Source organism: Agaricus bisporus, assembly GCF_000300575.1.
Source record: "Agaricus bisporus var. bisporus H97 unplaced genomic scaffold AGABI2scaffold_7, whole genome shotgun sequence".
NCBI classification, from domain to species: domain Eukaryota; kingdom Fungi; phylum Basidiomycota; class Agaricomycetes; order Agaricales; family Agaricaceae; genus Agaricus; species Agaricus bisporus.
Genome location: NW_006267370.1, coordinates 1,232,885 through 1,249,667, shown reverse-complemented (window position 1 = coordinate 1,249,667; position 16,783 = coordinate 1,232,885). Strand labels below are relative to the sequence as shown.

The following is a 16,783-nucleotide window of genomic DNA, read 5'->3' as shown; positions in this document are numbered from 1 at the left end:
TCTCGCCGAAGAACAAACCAAAACCAAAATCCTCGCATCAGTCTCCAAATTCTGGGAAACAGAAATCAAGGACAAGTGGGATGTAAAGGATTGTAAGCAATGTTTGTTTGTTTCTTTATATCATTTTCATGAACCTGGTGTATTTCAGACACATTCGACTTTCTATTAACCCGTGAACTGACAAAAGGACATATCATCGACTTCAATCCGTATTCACCGCGTACAGACTCGCTTCTCTTTACATATAAGGAGTTGCACTCTATCGCACAAGATTCCCATGCCGTACCTGAGTTCAGGGTGATCCCATCCGCAGACCATCCCGCTGCAATGTCAAATATTCCGGTGTTTCAACACAACATGGTGCCACTCGAAGCACTCACACTAAGTGCTGGAAGGACAGTAAGCGAACTTGAGGAAGCTCTGAAGGAACAAATACAAGAGAGCATGCAAAATGGAGTTACTCATGACGGTAAGGCAGCGTAGAAGTCCTCTTTAAGCTTGTACGATTATACACTCTGCATTCGATAATTATTTATTCTTCGAATTCCGGGTATAGTCTAATCATTATCTCATTGCGAACGTCGTATTCCGATGCGTCTAATCAATGACAGAGTTGTATGAGATCATGGATAGCTTCTATTTGTCAAGCTCGACGCCTGAATCATTGGCGGCACCATCAGAAAAGGTCGGTCTCATTTGCGCAAGTCCATAAGAATTCTTATAGAAGACGACATCACCCTCGTCTTCAACAAACTGAACTAACATTAGGAAATAATTCGTGGCTCTCAAAAACGAGACGTACCTTGCACTCCTTGAAAACCCGGACCACTTCGGACCAACCACCAGGTGCACCTTCCAAAACAATGCCACGAGAACGAAGGAACTTTTTAAGTGCATCGCTCGCCTCCCAGCTATGCGTTTATGTCAGTATCAAACAATGGGTTGACGAAGATTTATACATACGCGTTGTAGTGGGGAATCTTGCTGGAAACATGGTGAAGGACATGAGTCTCTGAGATACCATGGGTAGCGTGGGCGCCAATCCAGCCCATGATACTGCCGAGATCGCCGAGAACGTTACGGTCGAGCGTAGCAAGAGCACCACGGGGGAATGTGAACTGTGAGGCACGGTAATGGGGAAGGACAGGATCTGTGTGTTGAAGGAAGGTAATCAAGACGAGCCAGTGGTTTACCCTAGGGTAAAATTTGAATTAGTCGGTTGTGTGAGAATGCAAATTGAAGACGCACCAGAGATAAGGGACGACGTAAACAGTGAGAACCTGCCAAACACCAAAACGAGAAGCCATAGACGCAATTACAGCGAGCCAGAGGACGACACCAGCATTAGACCAAACAATTTGCCAGTACTGATGGGATTTGAACATGACAGCATTCGAATTAAAATCTAGAATGGGACGTTCGGACCGAAGATATTTTGTTTCAGTAATCTGAGGACTTACGGCTAGTTCCCTCCGGGTAACGTATTTGGCCCGAGGCATTGCGAAGGATATAGGAAGGCCAGCCTCCAAGCTGCATATAAAGACTATCAGCACACCGTAACGTGGGAAAGTGTAAAGAGAAAAAAAATGCGCACCAAATACGAGGCGGACATGAGTACAGCGCCAATGGGAGAATCGCCAAGGGCATCCCAAAGCTCGTTCATCACTTTTTCGGATACGTGTGAACCAAGAATATCTTCTTGGGAAGGATCCAAAGGAGGGAGACCAAGTTGAGAACGGCTTTTGGGGACGAAAACTTGGTCATTAGTCAAATGTCCAGTAGCAGCATGGTGCTGGCCATGGGTAATGCGCCAGGCATGGTACGGTACTCCAAGGCTGTGGAAAAAACTTGTTCAGTCGTCCCAAAAGAAGCTAAGCCGCATTCAGCGCTCACCCGGAATGAAGAATCCATCCAACAGTGTTGTTGATGAATTTAGATTCGGAGAACGATTGGTGCCCACATTCATGGCCGATGACCCATAGACCGGTTGCAAAGAGCCCGGTCCAGAACCCGTAGAGAGACCAGAGTGCGAAGCGTGCAAGGCGGTACGCATATGGATGGGGAAGTTCAATGACGGAAGGGTCAATGAACGTGTCGACGTAGCATGCAGCCTTGTAGATGCAGCCAATGACGATGAAATCCCAGGCACTGTAGAGGTCAATGTGAGCTGGATTGTTGAATGACACGACGTGAAAGTCCCTACATGTAGGTAGACGATCGAAGTGCAGACCGTTTGAAACAGTGTGCCCTATTTGTCGAAAATATTTCAGTGCGTCACGGGGGCGGTGTACAGAGGTGGCTCACGGAATAGCGTCCAACAATTCCTTGATGCTAACGTCGGGAACGACGAATACCCCTTGTTCGACCGTCAGGCCGTCCGTCTTCTGTTTGGGGGCCATGGCAAGAGAAAGAAGACAAAGCAAGAGAGCTGCGATCCTCGGACCTGTCAATTTATGGGGACCAGCGCGTCCGGCTAATGCCGCACCTTTTTCATGTTGGGGCACTTAAGCGCGTGCCTATTTATAACCAACATCAGGCCATTTTAACAGCCGAGAACTTCATTATATTGTACACATCCAACGTTCTAATATGCATATCCAAACATCACTTGAGGACCTTCAGCCTCTCAGCTATCCCTTCTAGAAACGCAAAACCATCCTGCATTATAATTCAGTTGAGCATGTAGAGCTCAGGAAAATAAACATCACTCAAATACCTTGCTCACTGTCCGCCCAGTGCTGCGATTAGTCACTCGAGCGAAGTCCGCCACCATTGTTGCGAGCTCCTTGCTGCTGCGCGCGGAATGAACTTCCCTCCTAAGACGAGCCACTACACCAAGCTTGACATGCGACGCTTGCTTCTCCTTCTCTGGGACCGGTTCATTGAACGATTTGGTCTTGGACATCCTTCATTGATGTTAGGACAGTTTCAACCCCTGGTAAGTATACTCACGTCGTTGGCCGAATAACCAGGGAAGATTTATCCAGTTGCGTGTACAGTACGTCTAGAAACTGGAATGCTGGCCGCGTGAGCGTTCGTCCACTATTGGATTGCATAATCCGGATGAAGTCCGACACGTATTTAGACAGCTCCTTGTTGGTTGTCGCGGGTCCAACACTCTTGGAAAGCCGTTCTAATTGTTGTCCTTTCTGTAGAGCAAGTCGTGGAGGGAGACCAGGTAGTGCATTAGCATCGCTAGTCTCAACTCCATCCCGCACGTCCAGCTTTGAGCTCTTAGCCTCTTGAGTCTCCTGAACAGTTGTTTTGTTGATTCTAGCGTTATTCACGAGAATTGGTCTGCCTCCGAGGTCAAGTTTAGCGATACCACCCAAAATGCCTACCATGTCATCTTTCTTGACAGGTGGCGAGAGCAGACGGCGAGGAGTATTAGCCGTTTTGTGCCCCACAGTCTAAGACAGAGTTTTCAGAATCGGAAAAGAAGACGAACACAACACTAACAGGCGATGGTGGCGGCCATATGAAATTATCACTCGATGAGTAGCCTTCATCAACAGCTAACTTTTTGAATTTGTCAATCCACTCCTGATAATTTGGACACTGGTCGAACTTCAATCGCCTTGTATAACGCAGAAATTCCTCAAAAACCGTAGGAAGACCTTTGCAAAGGTCTTCCGGTAACGCATTGCGTTTTTCTCGGATGAGTAAATCATGCGCTTGGCTTGTCTTTGGAACGCCGTTGCGAGTCCATGACAAACCACGAGGGGTCATGAGATGGATGAGCATGAGAGCAACTGCTTCGAGGTCGTCCCGGCGAGAAGGCACTAATAGAACATTGAGTCAATTCCGACGTTCCCTAATAACCGTGCGTACCTTTTCCACGACAGTGAACATTAACGGAACTAGAACAATAATGAAGTCTTTGACAAGTAATTACAAAGAGGAATACGCACCTAAACCAGTAGTTGCCGATGAAGTCCCGCTTCGCGTTACTGTTTGGAATATGGCGGTTGGTATAGGGGTCGATATAGCGCTTTGAGAAACCGAAATCAATCATATATATGACTTTGTCATGAGGAGGCAATCCAAGAACACAATTCCCTAGTTGAATATCCCGATGTAGGACACCACGAGTGTGCATAAATTCGAGCCGTTGAATCTGCAGATCACCATCAGTCATCATATTTTTACCTTAGCCATCTAGCATCATACCACTTGCATGGCTATGCAACAGACACTTCCAAGATTCATCACTTCCTTCCCATTCTTCCGATAGATATTATCCAAGCTTTGACCGAGGAGATCGATGGCAAGAAAATCCCAGCTGCCCTGCACACCAGCTGCCCAGAGTTTAGGGATTCCTTTCCCGCCTTGGATCAAGGGGTATAGACAACGTTCATAGCGGTTTGTTGGGCATGCGTGCTCTACCCACTGTAATTTGAGTGCGACGATCTGTTTGGTGTAGATATTTGTTGCCCGATAGATCGAGCCTGTGAATTAGGATGTCAGCTCTCTGCCAATACTAGTAGGAGAACCAGGATCATACCTGAATATCCTGAACCCAGTTTCTCGTTCAACCACCAGTTTTGAACCGTTTGGGGAATCGGTGGCTCCTCATCCCTGGATCTTACATCAATAGAGCCATAAGTCTCAGAGGAGGTTAGTTCCTACCCCGAATCATAACCGGTCATGATATATCAGTGAAAGGAAAGGAACAATAAGAAGATTTGATTGAAGGTGTGCTGCAGACGATGGTTTGTGTGATCCTGGAGACAGAGAAAAATGGGGATATAGGCCAGTTCTCGCGCTTGTGACAAGTGGTCAATGTGGATACATGAAAGGGTAGCAGATGGACAGATATCGAAGAGAAATCGTAAAAAAGACAGCACTGGGACGGACTCGGCTCGTGTCGAAAACGCGTCCTGTCATTTAGTCACGTGTTGGTTCACGAAATGCCGAACGGAATGCCGTCAGATCGAAAGTCTTGTTGATAATATCGACAAATGCATTGTATGATTTGTAGTTGCTCATATCAGCGCGCTGGCTACCCTAAACTATGCTCTGCATATATTGCGTATTTAGGAGTGATGCTAGTGATGGATGCTAGCATGAGATGAGCGGTTTCGATCAATGCGAGAATGACGGGATGCGATCCGAGCAGCAGATTTCATACTTTTTACGATGTTCAAATCGGACGAACCGTGGACTAACAATAACTCTGGCCCACGACAAAGGATTTGGTGGAGAGAGTGGTCTCCATCCACCTTTGTAGATAACAATTACATACTATACAGTCCCGGAAATAACTGTTATCGTCATAACTTAGGACTACACTTCAATACGTCGGGAACATTGTGTCATCAACACGATCTGAAACAAAAGCATAACACGAGGATGTTTTAGCGTGCGGGATATGATGTTATGCGACGACGCCGCCAGGCGTCCCTTCGAAGCGCATCAGTTTCAAGTGAGGCTCAAAGTCAAGGGGTCTGAAATGTTTGCTTGTGTTGCACGGCCGGAGGGACAACTAGGCGGGGTGTATCAAAGCCTCGTCCAGTCCTTCAGAAGAGTAAAGACTTACGACGGATAAAATCATTCATGTCTTCCATTTAGTCATGGATGAGTCGCAACAGACTGCGGAGTCAACGAATGGAAATTCATTCAGTGGCGTCAGAAACAAAGATTGATTAAGTACTCAGCAACATCGGCTGCAGGCAGCGAATTTCCTAAGTACTTACTGATCTTGAGTGGCTGTGTCACACGCGACAATCCAACACAGATCGAGATATTTGAGATGTCGACACGTTGACGTGTGCTGCGAACATATTCTGGCCAATCTCTTCCATAACTGGCGACAAATCAAACAGAAAACACGGTAGATATGCAGCTTCGTGCATATCTTTTCTGTGAGCTCTACCGGAGCACCTTTTGAACTAGTCGAAACCAGTGTCCACGTGGGTTTACTCAATTGAAATTATTGAACATCATGACGCTACGAGCTGCTCGACGGATTCAGCTAAAGGTCAGTCAGTGGCCCCTCTGTTCGTCTCCATTAGATCATAAGTTACCTATAGGACCAGGATATCTCATCAAGTCAGTGCTCGGGAAGGTGCATGGCCTGTAGACACTTCTAACCAAAAAACGTGCATCATGGACACCTGGTGGTGCGCCTTAGGCTTACGTCCTGCCGCAGGTATTAAGTTCTTACCTTGTGTAGTGAAAGCCCCAAGTGCTGCGTGGATGACATGCATCCCCCACGTTCCTTCGAAACGCGAGCACCAACGACACACCATACATAAGGTTCCTCTCACATCTCGCTTTCTTCATACCGATATGCCACTAAACCTCAGATATCCAGGCGCTACTCGAAAGAATACTATATCCAAAACAACCGATGGCCCCGCCGTTGCTGAGCGTAACCGCTCGCCGCAGCCCGGTACAAGCCTCACCACACCTGTCAAGGGCGTAGTTCCCGAACGTCCCAAACAAACCACTCCCAAAAAACAGACCGATACTCCTCCGCGTACCCTTACTCGGAAGCCTTCTCAAGCTTCTATATACTCAACAACCTCCATCACAGAGAAGAAACGACCCATCTGGCGTGGTGTCGCAAAAACTCTCCCAGGCATGCTTAAATCTCCCCGTGGAGCATCCTCAACCTCACTTGCGTCCATTTCTCAAGAGCCCGCACCACCCTTACCAGGGTCTGTTGACTCCAAATCAGCGTCAACTCCACGCTCGAAGATTCCCGCTCGACGTACCACTTTATCCCCAAAGGCATCGACATTGGATAAACTGTCCACAACTCCTGCCAAATCTATTCCTCTCGAAGAATCAGAGCACGTTATCAGGGAACAAAGGGACATCACAAGGTCTGTGTATCTCGTCATTTCCCCCGAACAAATTGGCTTAACCTACAGTCGTTAGAACAAGCAATGGATCGGATGGATCAGATACTCTGGTTGAGGAACTACAAAGTACAGCCCGTTCTCTAAACGAGGAGCTATCGGCGATGCAACACAAATTGAACGAAGCTACCAACGAGTGTTCCGCCCTACATGAACACATACGCACCCTCGAAAGTGCCAATGACGAACAACTTCGTCGAAGTGTAGAAGAAGCCGTTAAGCATGCCAAAGACGAGCTGCTCGGATCCCATGCGTCGGAACTTGGAGCCCAGCAGGATCGTATCCTTGACCTGCAAAAGAAGAATGACGGGCTCACTTCGCGGTTGGTGGAAATTGAGCAACTGAAGGAAAAATCCGATCGCGATAGCACCACAGAGATCAATTCTCTTCGACGTCAATTACGAGACCTACAAAACTCCCTTGAGTCCGTACAACACGATTTGAAGACGAAGGATGACGTAGTCGCCGGCTTGAATCAGAGGAACGAGGAACTATATGCTCGAATTGCGAATTTAGAGGCGGAGAGGAGCACGCTGACTGAAGGTGCTGCGGAGATGGAAGAGGGTCTACTCAAGGATGTTGGCCTTTTACGCCACCAGCTCGAAGATGCACAGCACACCCTATCTGAGCGTGACATCCAAATGAGCGAGTTACAGTCGGAGAAAGCGAAGGTAGAGGATATGCTCGTCCGTGCGCATGCTGTTGCGGATGAGAAAGAGATGGTTATTGGAGATTTAAAACGTCGCGGTAATGGTCTTGAAGAGAGAAATGAGGAACTTGAGAGGAAGATTTTGGATTTGGAGAGGGAGGAGACCAGACTGAAAGCCACCACAGACGATTACGAACGCCAGATCATCGACGCCGCCGGTGACGCTCAAATGCTTCGTGACCAACTCGCATCATCTACGTCCCTTGCTCAACAACTCCAATCCTCGCTCGACGCCTTGAGTATCGAAAACAAGGAGTCGTTACAAGCGGCTGCCGATAAATTCAGTCAGCTACAAGAACAACACGCGGCCCTCGTGGAGACTATGCAAGCTCTCGAGAGTGAGAACAACATGCACCAGACAGAGAAGGCGGACATGATCCGTATTCATTCTGCTGAGATCGAAGCTGAACGCCGAGCAGTTCGCAATCTTCGCCGGTCTATGGAGTCAATTGCGCGCGACAGCGGGGCGAAGGATGACCGTTCTTCAGTCCTTATTCAGGCGAATGAGGAATTACAGCAGGAGATTATGAACCTCAAGAAGTTGCGAGAAGGCGAGGAACAAGAGTCTCGTCGCCTGCGGAAGGAGTCGGTCGAAAATACCGTTGCGATTAGTACGTTGGAAGAGAAGAGGAGGGTATTGTTAGAAGTCTTGACTGCAGAGAAAGAAAAGCTATCCGGCGAAGCCGATCACTTACGCCGGCAGCTGACTGAAGCAAAACTCCGCCTACAAGAACACGATTCACAAGCCCAAAGCCAGGGCGTCGATGAGCAGAAGCGGAATGAGGAGGTCCAGAAAGCAAATGCGATTATCGACGAACAAAGAACAGTCATCGGGCGTCTACAACAATCGATTGGTGAGCTATCAAAGGACGATGACCAGCCACCTAAACCTCGACTACTACTCAATGTAATGAAGCCCGACCCGTCCCGTACACACGTTCAAAGATCACAGACATCTCCTGTAGTTTCCAACACGCTCCCACCCAGACCTCCTCCACCCCCAAAACGGTCCACGACTGGTGGAAATGAAACTCATGCCCCCAGCATAGCCCAATCGACATCATCTACGCCTCTCAAAACGTTTATGCCCACCACATCCCTTGACCCCTCTTCCCATGAGGCTTCGAGAATGCTCACAGATCACGAACGCGCCTTCCAAGCCGATTCCGATTCGGAAGGAGACCATACCGGCTGTCAGCGTCAACTCAGAGACATGAAGCGGGGAAAGGCTCAGGCTCACGCAAGTTTCGCGTATAAGATGGGGCGTACCGTTTTCGGGAGCCTTTGGCGGAAAGTATGGGGTTAATATGATTTGCAACGCTTGATAATTAACTTATTGCTCGTGCTTTGTCGAGGACTGTCTTATGTACTTTTATAAACACCTATTTCCATACTTCATGATGGTAAAACACCTAAGGAATTGAAACTGTGAGGAATAGCCGTAGGTCAGGCGAACAATTTTACTAAATATCCGCGGGACAGACAAGGAAAGGGTGCTTGGAACATGGCTCCTTTCCGTGGCTTTCTTATGCCATTCAATGTAATAGTCGTAGGATAGAAGGAGACGGATGATATTAATATAACTCATGTCCAGACAAGAGCGGCCAACAATGCAAGCCCAGCCAATACCAGTGTATGTACCTTTAAAACTGGATGGCTCGCAACTTGCTTCGTATTAGCAGGTTTACTGCTACCTTTCATAATCACGACCAGTGCCGAAGCAAATTTGCGGCCTCCATTCGTGACATTAATCATCATCCTCTTCTCTTCGCAATCACATATTTCATTTGCGAAGTTAGTATCGAGCTCAAAGACACGTGTCAGAACGCATCTCGTGTGGGGAAGATGAGGTATAATTCTATCCCTGTAAAAGAATATTTAGTGAGCTGTGTCGTAGAGTGAGGAGCGTAAATTGAAATAACTTGCCGCGGGCGTCTGAGATCTGCCTCAAGATGGCCGATTTCATGAGGGTATCTTGATCGCACCACGAGTTACTCCGAAATTGAGATCGATTATTAAAAGTGACGCGACCTGGTGCCTGTGCCGCCGTAGGTCTACGATTCTTGATGTCTTATAAAACATGCCAACAGGGTTCAACGTTCACTGTTCATGGAGCACAATCCCAGAGTCGCAGCACAAAACTTGAGAAGATGCTCTGGTTCTTCATATATCCGAGATATTCCGTACTGTGCCTCGGAGCGTGTAAGATCATTCCGCTTTGCACCCACTAAGCTCTCTCTTTTGCCTCGAACTCATACATTTTCTTTTTTTAAAGTTTTGCTTACCCGGAGCCAGACTTGTTGGTGAGTCTCGAAATGTTATTGGTGTTCTGTAAGAGAAGACCTATCGAGTTCGATACTTCAAATCCCAGTCGGCTTCTTTACCCGAGGCAGAAAGGATCCTAGATGAACCTTCAGACGAGACCTGCGGCGTAGTGGCAGTAGAGGTCATATTCTTCTACAGTCGAAAGGCAGCTTCCTTTTGGTGCGGCTCTATGTGCGAAATCAGCCATACCGTTTTCCATGTAGTGGCATATATCTAGGATGATATTTTGTAACTTGGGGGAGGGAAATTAGCTCAATACTCGGGTCCGATGAATACAGTAGGCTTACGAAGGAGAGAGAACTCTTGCGTACTCGACAAGGTGCTGACGACCCTTCTCAAGTCTGCTTCCAACCCGGTTCAACGGTGGTTGAGTGGGAACTCCGTGAAAGAGCTTGTTTGAAAGAGCCTGGAATATTCATATCATCTACCTCCGTGTCAAGACCCCCCAGGTGCAACTTAGAAACGCATACCTGAATGATGAATGGCGATCAATGCAAATTGTCGCGGTCAATATAGATACATGCAAAACTGAAGCAGTAAAACACTTACGTTGGATAGCTAATCGCATCAGGCAATAAAAGAGCTGATTCCTTGGATAGAGGACGTGAGGAGCAATTCATAGTTCGAACAAAAATTTCGTCCAACTGCTTGATTGCACCGGCAGAGCTTCTACTTTTCACGTTCAAGATTTCCCAGCATCTACGCATTGACCGTCGTACCGAGCAGAAATTACTGTTCAGTGTCTTCCTTCCGCTCGCTACAATTTCCTGAATGCTTTTCAAATCGAGTTCCGGCGAAACGCTCGACGAGTTAGGTTCATCGATTGCTCTGGACTTCGGTGAAATTGATGCGGTTTGTGCGCTGCTGATACAGAATGAATCATTGAACTATTTCAGGCTTGCGCTTACATGTTACATCTAGACACCACCTGGAAACAAGGCTAGAGCTTTCTTCCATGGCCTCGACTCGCATCATCCCTCAAAAGTGAAGATATACCACGGGCGGGCATTTGGAGAATCTGGAAAGAAGATGATTGGAACTTGCGTAAGTAATACCGTATCATTCCTTATGTCACAATGCGTCATACGACTCAAACTTCGAAACTTGTGATACTAGATTCGTGGAAACGACTGTGATTATTGAGACATGCCCTCATTTCTCTCGGGGGGTATATATAATTCGACTGGCTCCAATGTCTGTGGCATCCTCCACCTTTCCTTGGCCTTCCCTTCAACGACTATCTACTGGCGTCAACGACGATGTCCGCTCAGCCAACATCCAAAGCTCTTCAGGGCGAAGTCAATCGACTGAAGCTTGAGCTGCATACTATGCATACCGAACGTGGGACTAGCGAAATCACTGTTGCAAACTACATCCTTACTCGTCTGGTGCAGCTTGGTGTTACGGTGATTACGGACCCCTTATCATGAATTCCTATCTGAATATATGCATAGAAAATGTTTGGCGTGCCTGGAGACTTTAACCTTGCGTTCTTGGTAAACTCTACGCGAATTCGACTGTGTTTACGTGCTTATGGTACCGATAGGATCTCGTCGAAGACCACCCGTCGATTGACTGGGTCGGCAATTGGTAGGATTCCAGCTGAACCCAGCCTCGTTCTAAGCTGATCACAGAAGCAGTAACGAACTTAATGCAGCTTATGCAGCCGATGGTTATGCTCGCGTTAAGCAGACCTCACTTGGTGTTGTAACCACTACGTATGCCATTTTTCAAACGGAACAATATATACATGCTAATCGAAGGAAAAAGTTTCGGTGTCGGCGAGCTTTCTGCTATGAATGGTATTGCCGGGGGTACGTCATGTCTTCTCGTAGGTAACTGCTTCTGAAGCGTCAACTTAGCCTTTTCCGAGATGGTCCCTGTTCTGCATCTTGTTGGTGTTCCTAGTACCACGCAACAGAAGGCACGACCTATCTTACACCACACCCTTGGCGATGGCAGGTTAATGTTCTACCTGGTGGAAGTGTTATTTTGTTGACGCTGGAGGTATGGACAGATACGACGCTTATACAATTGCTTCCCAGCAATTTACCATCATGCAGACAAGTCTGAACAAGGACAGTGATGTTGCGCGTCTCATTGATGACACCCTTGTTGCGTGCATTACTAGGGTAAGTTGTTTCTTTTCTGGCGCATGCCAGGTCTTATTGAGCATTCTTCCAGGCGCGGCCTGTGTATATGACACTCCCCACTGACATGGTGTATGAGCACATTTCGGCTGAACGACTCAAAATCCCTCTAGCGCGCCATCCAGCAATCAACGACGTTGAGACTGAGGACTTCGTGCTTGATGTGATCGAAGAGCGAGTCAAAGAGGCGGGTGGCGATGTGATTATCCTTGTCGACGCCTGCGTCATTCGTTTCGAAGTTCAAGACGAAGTCAACGATCTATTGAGGTCTACCGGGTTCCCTGTCTATGCGACGCCTATGGGTAAAACTGCGATTGACGAAAGTTACGAGCGATATGGAGGGGTGAGCCTTTTTTTTTCAAGTATCCACTGGAGGCTGATGGTGAGACGAGGTTTATATTGGAAGCATCACACAACCTCTAGTCAAGGAAAGGGTTGAATCAGCGAAACTGATCCTGTCAATTGGTCTTCTCTCGTCGGACTTCAATACTGGTAATTTCTCATACAACATCCCCATCCGGCGCCTCATTGAAGTAAGTTTTATGATATAGATATAACCTTGCTTCGCTCTTGCTGACCTTGACTCAGCTGCATTCCGACCATACGAGGATCCAATATGCCCTTTTCCAAGGAGTTGGAATGAAACAGCTGCTACCGAAACTCACTGAACGCCTGAAACAATTCCATGCGAATGCGAGTAAGATCCCTGTTGAACCTTTCACTTCCATGGTACCAAAATCCATGGGTGGTGATGAGACGATCGTCCACTCGCACTTTTGGCCGCGGGTAGGTCAATTTTTCCAACCCAAGGATGTCATAATCACAGAGACTGGTGCGGATATGTACTTGGTATTGTTTGACGAATATTCACATGTCTTTGGGACAAACAGGTACCGCGAACTTTGGTATCATGAATATTCCTCTACCGGACGGAGCGAAACTAGTTAGTCAAATTCTTTGGGGTAGTATTGGTTGGTCTGTGGGAAGTGCTCTTGGTGCCGCTTTCGCTGCACGAGAAACTGGTAAAAATAGGGTTATCTTATTCGTCGGTGAAGGCAGTTTGTACGTGATGCAAGCGTTCCATTTTGAAGATTCTCCTCACCTCGAGACATAGGCAACTCACCGTGCAAGAGTTATCACCAATGATTCGACACGGTTTAACACCCATCTTATTTGTGATCAATAATGCTGGATATACAATTGAGAAGTTTATCCATGGCAAATATAGGTATGTATTCAAGTTACTTTCTGACAGGAAGATGGATCGTCTGATTCGTTCACAGAAAATACAACAATGTTGACAATTGGAAGTGGACAGGCCTTTTGGACACGTTTGGTTGTAATTCGGGCAAGCCTTCTAAATCGTACACTGTCAGCACGCGCACGGAGTTGGATCGTCTTTTGAACAATGAAGAATTCGGCGCAGCAAAACAGATACAGCTGGTAGAGGTAGTGATGCCAGCATTGGATGCGCCTGATGTTCTTACGCAGACAGCGGGCCAGAAGGCGTAGATAGCGATAGAAAAACGTAATGTTTCAATAGATTCAATGCATCTGAAGCTGTGTAAGAGTTCGGAAGGTCGGGAGATAAGATAAGGCGGGGTTGAACGGGTGTTTGCATGACAAATAGCGGGTTTGAACCAAACGACGAGAATGGCACTGCGGACGGCTGGGGCTCTGAGAAGGGGAAGACTTATCCGCTCCAAATCGATAACCGGTCACGTTGGACTCATCACCAGAGCCCACATCCCAAAAACATATCTCTCTCCGCCTCTTCCCCTCCCCCCTGCACCCAGACTCCTCCGCACATCCGCCCCTGCAACTGCATCCATATTTTCATCCTTTGCCTCGTCACCAGATATGTCTTTGACGCCTCCACAGAGTCCGCTTCAATGGGATCACGCGGCACAGGACATCAGTCGTCTGACGCAGCAGGCCATTGATGCCGATCGCGCTCTTCAGGACAAAGTTGCTGCTCTCGATCCCAAGAACTGCACCTTTGAATCTGTGAGTTATTCGTACTTTCTGAGCATCGCTATATCTTGACGTGTGTTTTTTGATAGGTTTTTGTGAGCTAGCATTTATGCTGTTTCTCTTACTACATCTTCACACATTTAATTAGGTTGAACTCGCGTTTGCAGAAACCAAGCTCGATGCTATCACTGAACCTCTCGCTTTTTACCAAAATGTCTCTCCTTCTAAAGAGCTTCGTGATGCTTCAAATGAAGCTGAGGCTCTTGTACGCGATTATGGTGTAGAGTCGTCGATGAGAGTCGACGTCTACAAGGCTAAGGTTGCTGCACGAGACAATTTGAAGAAGAGTGGCCAAAGGGACAAGTTGAGTTCCGAAGAACAGAGGCTCGTTGATAAGATGGTAAGAGTGCTGTAGTGCTGGTGGTGAGGAACACGAACTAAAGTATATTGCTAGATCCTCGATGGTACTCGAGCCGGTCTTGCTCTTGATGAAACCAGCCGTGTAAAATTGGTAGAGTTAAAGAAAGAACTGTCCAAGACCTGCCTCGATTTCAGTGTAAGGATTGTTCAATACCCATGTTCGAAGCTAAATATTCTCAATAGAAAAACTTCAACGAAGAGAATGTAAAGATTAAGTCAACCATCATATGTCGTAGATTAATTGGATTCACAGGGCGTCGTCACCTTTACGCTTGAAGAGCTCAAAGGTGTACCCGAGGATGTCGTCTCTGGTTTCACCAAGCGAACGGAGAACGGCAAAGACGTCTACGACGTAACATACAAGACCCCCGATATCTTCCCCCTTGTATGCCCTTTTCCCTTTTTATATATCTTGGTCATGGACTAACAATATCTTCCAGTTCAAATTTGCGGAAAACCCCAACACTCGGCAACGTGCTCAGGAAGGCTATGAATCTCGCCTTGCTATTAATGTACCTCTGCTTGACAGAGCTATCGAACTTCGCCGTCAGATATCTGGTATTCTTGGATATGATACATGGTGAAGGCCCCATTGTCGTAAATTTCGGATTATCCGTTGCTCATATACATGTCAGGGCGGACTTCATCACCGAAGTCAAAATGATCAAATCTGGCAACGGAATCAAGGACGTGAGTTTGTTCGCCACTTGATTGTTTTTTGAACCTCACTTTTGTAGTTCTTGGATGATCTTGAGAACAAGCTTCGCCCAGTTGGCATGAAGGAGCGCGAGACTCTTCTTGCCATGAAAAAGAAAGAGCATGAACAGAAAGGATACCCGTTCGATGGCGAATTCTACATCTGGGACTACCGCTATTATGACAGAAAGTACATTGAGGAGACTCTTGACCTTGATGATATGCTTGTTAAAGAATACTTCCCCGTCTCTGTGGTCGTTCCTACGATTTTGCAGATCTACCAGGACATGCTTAGTGTTAAGTTCATCGAAATCGAGACCTCAACTTGGCACCCAGGTGGGTATAGCTTTCGTAAGAAATAAATAGAAAGAATCTAATGAACAATTTCAGATGTCCAAAAGTTTGCTGTCTGGGAGAAGGGTGCCAAAGATGAGTCTGGATTTATCGGCTACTGCTACTTGGATCTATTCCCTCGCAGTAAGCATACGTGTTTCATTCTGTATATTGTCTGATGTGTATCCTTCCATTTCTCTTCAGCCGCCAAGTACTCCCATGCTGCGGTATGGCCCATACTGCCAGGTTACGACAAAGCGGACGGCAAGCGTAGTTACCCGACAACTGCGATGGTAGCCAATCTCGCGAAACCGACTCCCGACAAACCAGCACTCATGCGGCATGATGATGTCGTGACTTTCTTCCATGAAATGGGTCATGTCTTCCACGGATTACTTTCCCAAACCAAATTTGCTAGGTTCCATGGAACATCTGTTGCTCGTGATTTTGTTGAAGCACCTTCTCAAATGTTGGAGAATTGGTGTTGGGAACCCAAGGTTCTTGAGAGGATGTCGAGTCATTATGAGAAGAAAGAACCACTTGCAAAGGATTTGATTGAGAAGATCATCAAGAGTCGATATGTGAACGTTGGATTGTTTTATTTGAGACAGTTGTTCTTTGCCAAGTACGATTACAAGGTCCATACCGACAAAGGTCAGTCGAGAGAGTTTTTTCTTTGCTACGTTGATTGAGTTTGTAACAGAGAGCTCGGATTACACGAGGTTGTGGAATGACTTGAGAGAAAAGATTTCTCTTGTCAAGTATAAAGTTGCTGCTCCAGGTCAAGGTACCTTTGGTCATATCACAGGTGGATATGATGCTGGATACTATGGTTACACCTATTCTCTCGTCTTCGCCTCTGATATGTATGGTACGTTCCTGCTTCTATTCGGTATCCGTTATCTTCGACAACATATTGATTTGACCCTTTTAAAAGCTACTGTGTTCAAGGGCGACCCGCTTGATCCAAAACATGGCAGTCACTATCGCCAAGAAATCCTCTTACCAGGCGGCAGTCGTGAAGAACTTGATTCACTGAAGGTGAAACGACCGCACTAATTTAACTATTGATACCGATCCTGATTTCATATCTTCATAATTCTAGGCTTTCCTTGGTCGTCCTCCCAACAGCGATGCATTCCTTAAAGAACTCTTTGGCGATAATCCCACTTCTAATCTGTAGAATATTGTTCTCCGTGTTATCTATTGCTTTCCGATATTCGCTTTCAACTTCAAGTAGTGCCAATGTGTTAAAGCAGAAAAATTTATCATTTCATCTACACAGGAATTGCTACAATATGAAAGGCGAT

General features: G+C 46.8%; 5 protein-coding genes across 5 annotated transcripts; 3 read left to right on the top strand and 2 right to left on the bottom strand.

The window, feature by feature from the left end:
- Positions 1-159: 159 nt before the first annotated feature.
- On the bottom strand, positions 160-2,443 carry AGABI2DRAFT_193825 (hypothetical protein). The gene is made up of 9 exons (XM_006462656.1): positions 2,305-2,443; positions 2,204-2,248; positions 1,894-2,148; positions 1,595-1,835; positions 1,461-1,530; positions 1,249-1,405; positions 964-1,194; positions 803-911; positions 160-753 (listed from the first exon to the last, which is right to left on the bottom strand). The coding sequence occupies exons 1-9, from the start codon at positions 2,397-2,399 to the stop codon at positions 637-639; spliced, it is 1,320 nt and encodes a 439-aa protein (XP_006462719.1). The 5' UTR covers positions 2,400-2,443; the 3' UTR covers positions 160-636.
- A 97-nt stretch (positions 2,444-2,540) lies between these two features.
- On the bottom strand, positions 2,541-4,826 carry AGABI2DRAFT_224283 (hypothetical protein). Its single transcript, XM_006462655.1, has 9 exons — positions 4,630-4,826; positions 4,505-4,578; positions 4,171-4,448; positions 3,912-4,117; positions 3,832-3,860; positions 3,460-3,782; positions 2,953-3,410; positions 2,717-2,906; positions 2,541-2,658 (listed from the first exon to the last, which is right to left on the bottom strand). Exons 1-9 carry the CDS (start codon positions 4,647-4,649, stop codon positions 2,605-2,607), a joined length of 1,632 nt encoding a protein of 543 aa, XP_006462718.1. The 5' UTR covers positions 4,650-4,826; the 3' UTR covers positions 2,541-2,604.
- A 1,358-nt stretch (positions 4,827-6,184) lies between these two features.
- AGABI2DRAFT_186593 (hypothetical protein) lies at positions 6,185-8,980 on the top strand. The gene is made up of 2 exons (XM_006462654.1): positions 6,185-6,830; positions 6,886-8,980. The coding sequence occupies exons 1-2, from the start codon at positions 6,199-6,201 to the stop codon at positions 8,879-8,881; spliced, it is 2,628 nt and encodes an 875-aa protein (XP_006462717.1). The 5' UTR covers positions 6,185-6,198; the 3' UTR covers positions 8,882-8,980.
- A 2,036-nt stretch (positions 8,981-11,016) lies between these two features.
- Positions 11,017-13,625, top strand: AGABI2DRAFT_193820 (hypothetical protein). Its single transcript, XM_006462653.1, has 13 exons — positions 11,017-11,306; positions 11,355-11,396; positions 11,447-11,490; positions 11,541-11,618; positions 11,671-11,714; positions 11,763-11,862; positions 11,918-12,032; positions 12,085-12,393; positions 12,443-12,583; positions 12,639-12,882; positions 12,941-13,112; positions 13,165-13,278; positions 13,334-13,625. Exons 1-13 carry the CDS (start codon positions 11,160-11,162, stop codon positions 13,560-13,562), a joined length of 1,779 nt encoding a protein of 592 aa, XP_006462716.1. The 5' UTR covers positions 11,017-11,159; the 3' UTR covers positions 13,563-13,625.
- Positions 13,626-13,830: 205 nt separating this feature from the next.
- On the top strand, positions 13,831-16,768 carry AGABI2DRAFT_193819 (hypothetical protein). The gene is made up of 14 exons (XM_006462652.1): positions 13,831-14,057; positions 14,114-14,119; positions 14,173-14,424; positions 14,479-14,580; positions 14,628-14,648; positions 14,698-14,829; positions 14,885-15,024; positions 15,080-15,134; positions 15,182-15,476; positions 15,531-15,617; positions 15,678-16,127; positions 16,177-16,344; positions 16,411-16,514; positions 16,579-16,768. The coding sequence occupies exons 1-14, from the start codon at positions 13,911-13,913 to the stop codon at positions 16,654-16,656; spliced, it is 2,037 nt and encodes a 678-aa protein (XP_006462715.1). The 5' UTR covers positions 13,831-13,910; the 3' UTR covers positions 16,657-16,768.
- Positions 16,769-16,783: the final 15 nt, after the last annotated feature.

Bases quoted from the DNA above. Each gene is read 5' to 3' on its own strand.
- AGABI2DRAFT_193820 (XM_006462653.1), top strand. From the start codon at position 11,160: ATGTCCGCTCAGCCAACATCCAAAGCTCTTCAGGGCGAAGTCAATCGA. The intron at 11,619-11,670 runs GTATGCCATTTT...CGAAGGAAAAAG, and splicing joins CTTGGTGTTGTAACCACTAC to TTTCGGTGTCGGCGAGCTTT. The intron at 12,033-12,084 runs GTAAGTTGTTTC...GCATTCTTCCAG, and splicing joins TTGTTGCGTGCATTACTAGG to GCGCGGCCTGTGTATATGAC.
- AGABI2DRAFT_224283 (XM_006462655.1), bottom strand. From the start codon at position 4,649: ATGACCGGTTATGATTCGGG. The intron at 4,579-4,629 runs GTAGGAACTAAC...TGTAAGATCCAG, and splicing joins ATGACCGGTTATGATTCGGG to GGATGAGGAGCCACCGATTC. The intron at 3,861-3,911 runs GTGCGTATTCCT...TTATTGTTCTAG, and splicing joins ATCGGCAACTACTGGTTTAG to TTCCGTTAATGTTCACTGTC.
- AGABI2DRAFT_193819 (XM_006462652.1), top strand. From the start codon at position 13,911: ATGTCTTTGACGCCTCCACAGAGTCCGCTTCAATGGGATCACGCGGCA. The intron at 15,618-15,677 runs GTAAGCATACGT...ATTTCTCTTCAG, and splicing joins CTTGGATCTATTCCCTCGCA to CCGCCAAGTACTCCCATGCT. The intron at 16,128-16,176 runs GTCAGTCGAGAG...AGTTTGTAACAG, and splicing joins CAAGGTCCATACCGACAAAG to AGAGCTCGGATTACACGAGG.
- AGABI2DRAFT_186593 (XM_006462654.1), top strand. From the start codon at position 6,199: ATGACATGCATCCCCCACGTTCCTTCGAAACGCGAGCACCAACGACAC. The intron at 6,831-6,885 runs GTCTGTGTATCT...TACAGTCGTTAG, and splicing joins GAACAAAGGGACATCACAAG to AACAAGCAATGGATCGGATG.
- AGABI2DRAFT_193825 (XM_006462656.1), bottom strand. From the start codon at position 2,399: ATGGCCCCCAAACAGAAGACGGACGGCCTGACGGTCGAACAAGGGGTA. The intron at 2,149-2,203 runs GTAGGGACTTTC...TGACCTCTACAG, and splicing joins CTTCGATCGTCTACCTACAT to TGCCTGGGATTTCATCGTCA. The intron at 1,195-1,248 runs GTGCGTCTTCAA...ATTTTACCCTAG, and splicing joins TACGTCGTCCCTTATCTCTG to GGTAAACCACTGGCTCGTCT.